General features: G+C 40.3%; 2 protein-coding genes across 2 annotated transcripts in view; both read left to right on the top strand.

The window, feature by feature from the left end:
* The window catches only part of LOC140319808 (uncharacterized), a 481,384-nt gene that overhangs the window by 455,277 nt on the left and 18,030 nt on the right, over positions 1-8,077 (top strand). The window lies entirely within an intron of this gene.
* LOC140319807 (heat shock 70 kDa protein 12A-like) lies at positions 3,204-7,835 on the top strand. The gene is made up of 4 exons (XM_072397594.1): positions 3,204-3,531; positions 3,747-3,968; positions 4,044-4,215; positions 6,748-7,835. The coding sequence occupies exons 1-4, from the start codon at positions 3,250-3,252 to the stop codon at positions 7,833-7,835; spliced, it is 1,764 nt and encodes a 587-aa protein (XP_072253695.1). The 5' UTR covers positions 3,204-3,249.

The following is an 8,077-nucleotide window of genomic DNA, read 5'->3' as shown; positions in this document are numbered from 1 at the left end:
TTATTAATGTGGTCACTGAAATGAACAGGTTTCATTGCACTGACCTGGATTCTTTCTTGATTTTTACAAGGTCTGTTTGTTAAGTTTTGCGACCTGATAGGTAGAAAGACAGAACATGTATAACGAATGGCTTCATGGTGGTGTGGCCTCATAGTAGCATGATTCCTGGTTTGAATCTTGGCCCTTTCTGTTCAGGTTACCAGGGGTAAAGTGGTATAAGCTGCAACTTCCCTGTAACACCCATAGAGATAAAACAAGCAGCAATATATGAGGAATAATAATGATCTTTAATGATAATAATCAGTCCTGGAATACAGGTAAAATGTTCTACCTGCTTTGTTATGTTTGTGAGCGTTTTTTACTGTGAATTAAACTGTTTTGTTATGGAAGATTACTGGAGGAATTTAGTCTCTAATAACCATTGAGACAGAATGCAGCTGTTCTGCACGTAAAGATAAGATGAACGTTTTGCATCTTATTTTTCTGGATCTGATATCGCAAACATTCAAAGACTGGCATGTCTAACCTGCTTGTCTGTGACGGCTTAAAAAGTATAAAATATGCATCAAGGTAGAACTGTTTCAATTCTGTGAAATTTCTCATTTTATATGTTCTATAGGCCCAAAGAGAAAATTATGCTCAGGGTAATGTTCCGTCTAATTATTCTTACTTGCTGGAAACATTTTGCATTTATTTTTGGTTAAGTTGACTTATGATGCCTAAACATTTAAGATGGATAAAATGAAAATATTAGCTCATCTTGAATTTGATGGCAGTAACACATCGAGAAAAAGTTGGGGCAGATCTATGTTTCCCACTGCGTAGCATCCCCTCTTCTTCTAACAGTCTGTAAACATCTGGGACTGAGGAGACCAGCTGCTGGACCTTTGGGTAACCAAAGTAAACCATTGTTGCTTGCAGCCTGATGCAGATGGAAGCACTGAAGTGAACCACCATTAGCTATCAACCTCACAAGATTTAGGCGTCTACATCCCATATGGAACCCTATCCTGTCTCTGGTAAAACTGTCTCAAAGCAGTTCAGGTAGAAAAAAACTTTTTAGGTCAGAAGAATTGAGGGCTCAGTGATCAACACTAACACAACAGTGAAGGAGGATAACTCTGAATACCTATTTTTTCCTCAGAAACTCTGACTTTATGTCTCATGAATACATTAAACTGACAACCGATGTCAGCTGAAGGAGTGAGTTAGGAATCCTAAATCTCTGAGCATTCCCAAACATCAGATGTGAAGGTTAAATTACAACAAACTCATGACAGATTGTAAAATGCAAATAAATACATATTTAAATAAGCTGTACAATAGCTCTATTGTCCTTCCTCCATCTTCTACCGCTGATTCCTGTTATGACAACTCAAAATGTTGCCTACCTGAGATGTTCTTCTACTTTTGAGAAACAAGCTTTTCACAACAGTGACACATTCACCCTTTCATAGCTATTCTTTCTCTACCTGTGCAGAAAATTATTTTCTCATGTTCATTCAAAGTAAATCATGTTTCTGCTTCTGCATTTTGTGTCAGTCATGATTTTCACTATGTCCTGATGGGGAAGACCTTTAAACAAAACGAGAGTAGCCTACTTAGTTTTCATTATAGCTGTAAATTCAGTATAATTGCAAAGCAGCTTCACTGTGATCTGACATGACCTTTCATTTCCCAAGAACAAAGACCTGAAAAACATTCTCAAAGTAAACATTGCTTCAAAGAGAAAATGGCAAAGGTAGTTTATTGTACCATCTACCGTGAAATATGTGAGGATCTTTGTTTCCTCATTCCTGAAGGCTTTTATCCTGACTTAGATCCAAGTTTTAATAACTACATGAATGTGTTCAGTGGGTCACTGCAGGACAAATATTCATCGTGATCAGTTTTTTATTATTTTATTTTCCAATATGCTCCATCATGTGTCTTTCAGACCTTTTAATCCTCACCTGCAGACATATACACGTATGCACCGGCTTCTTTAACTCCAGTAAAAGTAAAACTAAAAGTAAAGATTAACACCAACATTCTTAACGAGGTCCAAGAAACTGTCATGAGACTTAATCTCTTGATTTATCTCCTAAGACATGCATTTTAGTTTCTTTCTCATGCGTGTTGACACGATAATAACTGCAGGAATGCTGTCTCACTGGATTTTGTAAACCTGTCACATAATCAAATTAAACAGTACAATCTGCAAAATCAATTTTGTGAGGACTTGTCATCATGAGAACCTGTCGATTATCCTAAATAATAAACCAATCACTCAACGTCTGCAAAATACAGTTATGGTTTTGATACCCCACTTTGGTGTCATCACAAATTAACTTGTCTTCACAGGAAGCTGATTGTATTTAAGTCAAAGATTGTTTCATTATTTTTAGCAACTGACAAAATAGTAATAATGAAACGAGTTTAATCACATTTGGTTATAAAATTGCTTCAATAAATCCTTACAGCGTGTCTTGTCCCGTAATCAAAGTTTATCTAATAAAAGTCTTAAGATAAGCAACATGCTCAATGCATAGACTTATAATTAATAAATATCGCTTTTATCTGAAGCCCCAAAGAACTTTGGAACTCATCAGAAGCAGGATCAGCATTTTGCTAAAAATATACTGTGATTGAAACACTGACATTCTGAACTGGATCAAAGCAACTCAGTTAAATTAGGATTTCTGTCGGGGGTAACATTATCAAGCAGATGTTGAATGAATCTGCTTCGCCTACTCACTTTGGGCACGCTTTAAATAATGCTGAACCTTTGCTGAAAGGCTAAATTAGCCTGTTTTACCTTGAAAATTGCATCATAGCTAGTAGCCTGCAATGATTGTCTCAAATCTTTTTTTTAAAAATACCATTTTGCAAATGATACATTCTTTCAAATAGCAGACCCTGTCTCAATCCACACAAATTACAGTTTTATATGCAGCTCTTGTTATTTCTTCTCCTCTTTGATCAATAACTTAAAAACTGTAAAAATGTTTGTTAGGGTTATATCTGCAGATCTGGTTTATCTCGTTTCTCTACATTCGAGATTCCTTATTCTACACTTTAAACTGTGGAACCTAATTAAAAGTTAAAGAAAGTTGCTGCTGTTTCATTACTTTCCTGTTTTTCTGTCCGGGCTCATTTAGCTCCTGGAGGAGGAGCTTATTGAATTCAAATGTATAATTACTCAGTGACTGCTGCTCGTTGGCACTCTGACTTTATTCTTTACCTCGTTGAACAACATCTTGTTCTACAATGGGTGACTCCTACATCATAGCAATAGACTTTGGCACAGCATACAGCGGCTACGCTTACACTGTTGCATCCAATGAGGAAGAAATTGATCCCGTTTTGAAGAAGTGGGGAGAGGACCTCGGACTGGACACCCCAAAGACTCCAACCTGCATTCTGTTCAATGAGCATGAAGAATTCATCAAGTTTGGCTATGAAGCCAAAACAGCGTACATCAATGTACGTGGGGAAGAGGCAAAGAAACTTTATTTCTTTGAAAACTTCAAGATGGCCCTGTACGGCACAGTAAGTAAATATTGTTGGACTTTGAAATGTTTCTATTCTTCCGACAGATCGTGGCATGTGTTATCATACCGTCTGTCAAAGGGAAAAGTAATGGGCAGCTGTTTCCTCTTCAGTGTTATGGTCATTTTGAAAAGTAATTTAACTTTAAGGCCTTTCAGATATAGACCTGTGAAAATAGAGAGTATATGAGCTTAAATCTTACCAATTATCTTTAGGAACTCAACAGGGAGGTGACGATCAAAGCTGCCAACGGGAAGTCAATGACAGCCCTGAAAGTGTTCACAGAATCACTGAGATTCCTGAAGGACGACGCACTGAAAACCATCAGCGCCAAAGCAAAGAGGAAGTTCCTCGCCTCAGACTTCACCTGGGTGCTGACTGTACCTGCCATCTGGGATCCTTCAGCAAAGCAGTTCATGAGAGAGGCTGCAACTGAGGTAACTTCATGTTCTTTAGAGAGCACTGAGGCTCTGAACTGCTCACAGCAATGAGAGCTGCCATTTCTCTTCCAGGCAGGTATCGTGACAGAAGGAAATGAACACAAACTGGTCATTGCACTGGAACCAGAGGCAGCCTCAGTCTGGTGTAAGAAGCTTCCAGCTGATGGCTTCATCACACAGAACCATGACAGAGATGCACTGGATGAATCTCCAGGAACTCAGTACATTGTTGTTGACTGTGGAGGTAAAGTACTGAACACTGGTTTAGTCCGTCTGTGCAGACTCTTCGTGATCCAAGTTGGCGGTAACATTAAGTGCTTAAATTGTTTTCTTGGCTCTCAGAGTTGCCTTCTATTTAGCCATTTGAGATTACTGTTACCTTCAGTTACACAAACATTCACACAGCCTTTAAAATCTTGCTTGTTTAAGCACTTAAAGAGATCAATAAAAAAGTATTTAGTTTGTACCACCATTGCCAATGGTTGTAAATGGCGTGTAGGATCCATCTTCACTATGATCTGACGTGACGTTTCATTTCTGAAGGACAAAGAAAAACATTCTCAGAGTAAACAACAAGGGCAGTTTATCATACCATCTACCATGACCCATGTAAAGATCTGTTTCTTCATACATTTGTGATAACTATCTTTCTCTTCCCAATACGCTCCGTTGTGTTTTTATATTTCATCTGGAGACATCTACTCATATATACTGAATTATTTAACTTTAGTAAAATTTAAAGTAAAGATTCGCACCAAAACAGTCTTACAGACATCCATGAAACTGTCATGAAACTTAATGCAATGATTTGTCTTCTAAAATATGGATTTAAGTTTATCAATAAATATCATCTTCTGCATCCGAGGTTGTATTTATCTCATTTTAAGATCTGGTAAGGACCTGATTATTTGTATTATGTCCTGATACAGAAAGACTTAGAAAGGAGTTTTTTTTCTCCACATGATTATATTCCGTTTGGTTTTATGTAAAACTTAAAGTAAAATGTGTTTGAAATGATTGGACGCCCCTGTTCTGGTAGCGCTCGGTAGGTCATTCCACCATCGTGGGACGTCACATGAACAGAGTTTGGATTGTCTTAGGCGTGGTGTAGGAGCTGCTAGACGACAATCCTGGGACCAACGGAGGGACCCAGTTGGGACAGAAGCCTTTGCAGGAGCATTCAAGTAGATGGAGCCGTTCCATTAAGCTCTTTGTAGCTAACATCAGGGACTTGGATCTGATGCAGGCGGCTAAGGGCAGCCAGAGGAGCTCAATGAACAGAGGGGGGACGTGTTCTTTTAGGCTGATCCAAGACCAGACGCACCGCCGCGTTCTGGACCATCTGCAGAGGTTTCACAGGCTGGAGACCAGTTAGGAAACCAGTTAGGAAACCAGTTAGGAGACCAGTTAGGAGAGCAGTTAGGAGACCAGTTAGGAGACCAGTTAGGAGACCAGTTAGGAGACCAGTTAGGAGACCAGTTAGGAAACCAGTTAGGAGACCAGTTAGGAGACCAGTTAGGAAACCAGTTAGGAGACCAGTTAGGAGAGCAGTTAGGAAACCAGTTAGGAAACCAGTTAGGAGACCAGTTAGGAGACCAGTTAGGAGACCAGTTAGGAAACCAGTTAGGAGACCAGTTAGGAGACCAGTTAGGAAACCAGTTAGGAAACCAGTTAGGAGACCAGTTAGGAAACCAGTTAGGAGACCAGTTAGGAGACCAGTTAGGAGACCAGTTAGGAAACCAGTTAGGAGACCAGTTAGGAGACCAGTTAGGAGACCAGTTAGGAAACCAGTTAGGAAACCAGTTAGGAAACCAGTTAGGAAACCAGTTAGGAGACCAGTTAGGAGACCAGTTAGGAGACCAGTTAGGAGACCAGTTAGGAAACCAGTTAGGAGACCAGTTAGGAGACCAGTTAGGAAACCAGTTAGGAAACCAGTTAGGAGACCAGTTAGGAGACCAGTTAGGAGACCAGTTAGGAGACCAGTTAGGAAACCAGTTAGGAGACCAGTTAGGAGACCAGTTAGGAAACCAGTTAGGAGACCAGTTAGGAGAGCAGTTAGGAAACCAGTTAGGAAACCAGTTAGGAGACCAGTTAGGAGACCAGTTAGGAGACCAGTTAGGAGACCAGTTAGGAAACCAGTTAGGAGACCAGTTAGGAGACCAGTTAGGAAACCAGTTAGGAAACCAGTTAGGAGACCAGTTAGGAAACCAGTTAGGAGACCAGTTAGGAGACCAGTTAGGAGACCAGTTAGGAAACCAGTTAGGAGACCAGTTAGGAGACCAGTTAGGAGACCAGTTAGGAAACCAGTTAGGAAACCAGTTAGGAAACCAGTTAGGAGAGCATTACTGTAGTCAAGGCAGGAGATGACCATGGCCTGCACCAGGAGCTGGGGGGCATGTTGGGTCAGGTATGGTCTGATCTTTCTTATGTTTAGTAATGCAAAGCGGCACGAACGAGCAACCGAGGTAACGGGATCTATGAAGGTTAGTTGGTCATCAATCATGTGGGTTATGCTTCAGCCTTTTCTCAATGCAACCAGCAGTCCATGGCCTAATGCAAACCTTTTTAATCAGACTGCATCATTATTTAAGGACAGTCCACTCGAAATGTTACCCTCTGACGGGGAAACTGAAACATTTATGGAACAGCCTCTAAAAGCTCCATCAGGGCCAAAGTATTTTTGGTTTGACATAAAACTTAAAGTAAAATGTGTTTGAAATGATTGTCGGATACAGCAGAAGGATACAGTTGGAATCACTTCCTCTGTCTGTTGCAGGTGGAACTATTGACATCACAGTGCATGAAGTCCAGGAAGGAGGAGCCCTGAAGGAGCTGGACAAGGCCTCTGGAAATGATCAGGGTGGACAAAATGTCGACAGAAAATTCAAAGAGTTTCTCAAAGAAATATTCTGTGATGGTGTCTGGGATGAATATGAAAAAAATTATCCAAGTGAGGTCCAGAAACTGATGTATGATTTTACTCGTCTCAAACAGGTAGATGAAGATGTTCAGTTCAGCTGCCCATATAACCTGGGAAAGCTGGCTCAGAAAAACAAAGACATAGAAAAGTTCTTTGAACCGGTGCCAGGTGCAACCTGGAATGATGGTTCTATCAAAATCTCAAGAGAGAAAATGAGGTCTTTCTTTGCTGAGAGTCTGCAGGGCATCACCGAGAACCTCAAAGGAATCTTCAAGAAAGATTTTAGCATCGAGTACATTCTGTTGGTGGGAGGCTATGCTGGGAGCCAGATACTGCGGCAACACATTACTGAACAGTTCGGTAGAAGATGTAAAGTTCTGTGTCCTGCCAGAGCTCAGGAGGCCATTGTGAACGGGGCTGTAAAATTTGGAAGAAACCCAGAGCTGGTGACATCTCGGAAAAGTGCCTATACTTATGGCATTGCCATCTGTGTCAGGTTTGATGAGTCCCAGCATAAAGCAGAAAAGAGATTCACAGCTGATGGGATTGAGATTTGTGGGGATATCTTCAGTAAACTGGTGGAAGAAGGCGAAGATGTGGGTTGGAATGATATCAAGACATGCTCCCTTTTCCCAATAGAGTCAATGCAGACATCAATGAGTATGAGATTTTATCGTACAGAAAGAAAATATCCCAAGTATGTAGATGAGTGGGCAGTAGAAGAAGCCGGTTCCTTCATTGTTAGCATGCCTGATACCGCAGAGGGCCTGAACCGGGAAGTCAGCCTGGAAATCAGGTTTGGATCCTCAGAGATAACAGCCACAGCCACAGATGTAGCTTCTGGGTCCAAAGGGTCTATAAAGATCGATTTTATGACCAAATCAAGACAATCTGGTAAAATCCGCCACAGTCCATCTAACCACTGTATTACTTCACCTGAATGAAAAAGATAAAGAAGAAATTGTCTAAAGAGTAAGAAACTCAATAATCACTTCCATTCTGTCAGGATCACATGTTGTACTCAGATTTTAAATCTTAAACTAGTCCAAGACTTTGATTTTTCTTTATTTTCCATGAAACTAGATCACTTCTTTAAAGCTTCAACAAAAATCAATTTTCTGTTTCTGACATCTTTTCATTTTCTGTCTGTGATAATAAAAATGTTTTAAGTGAATATCTGCTCACT

The sequence above is a fragment of the Leuresthes tenuis genome, unplaced genomic scaffold (genome assembly GCF_036924035.1).
Source record: "Leuresthes tenuis unplaced genomic scaffold, fLeuTen1.0.hap1 SCAF_12, whole genome shotgun sequence".
Lineage (NCBI taxonomy): Eukaryota > Metazoa > Chordata > Actinopteri > Atheriniformes > Atherinopsidae > Leuresthes > Leuresthes tenuis.
This window is presented reverse-complemented; position numbering and strand designations above follow the sequence as displayed.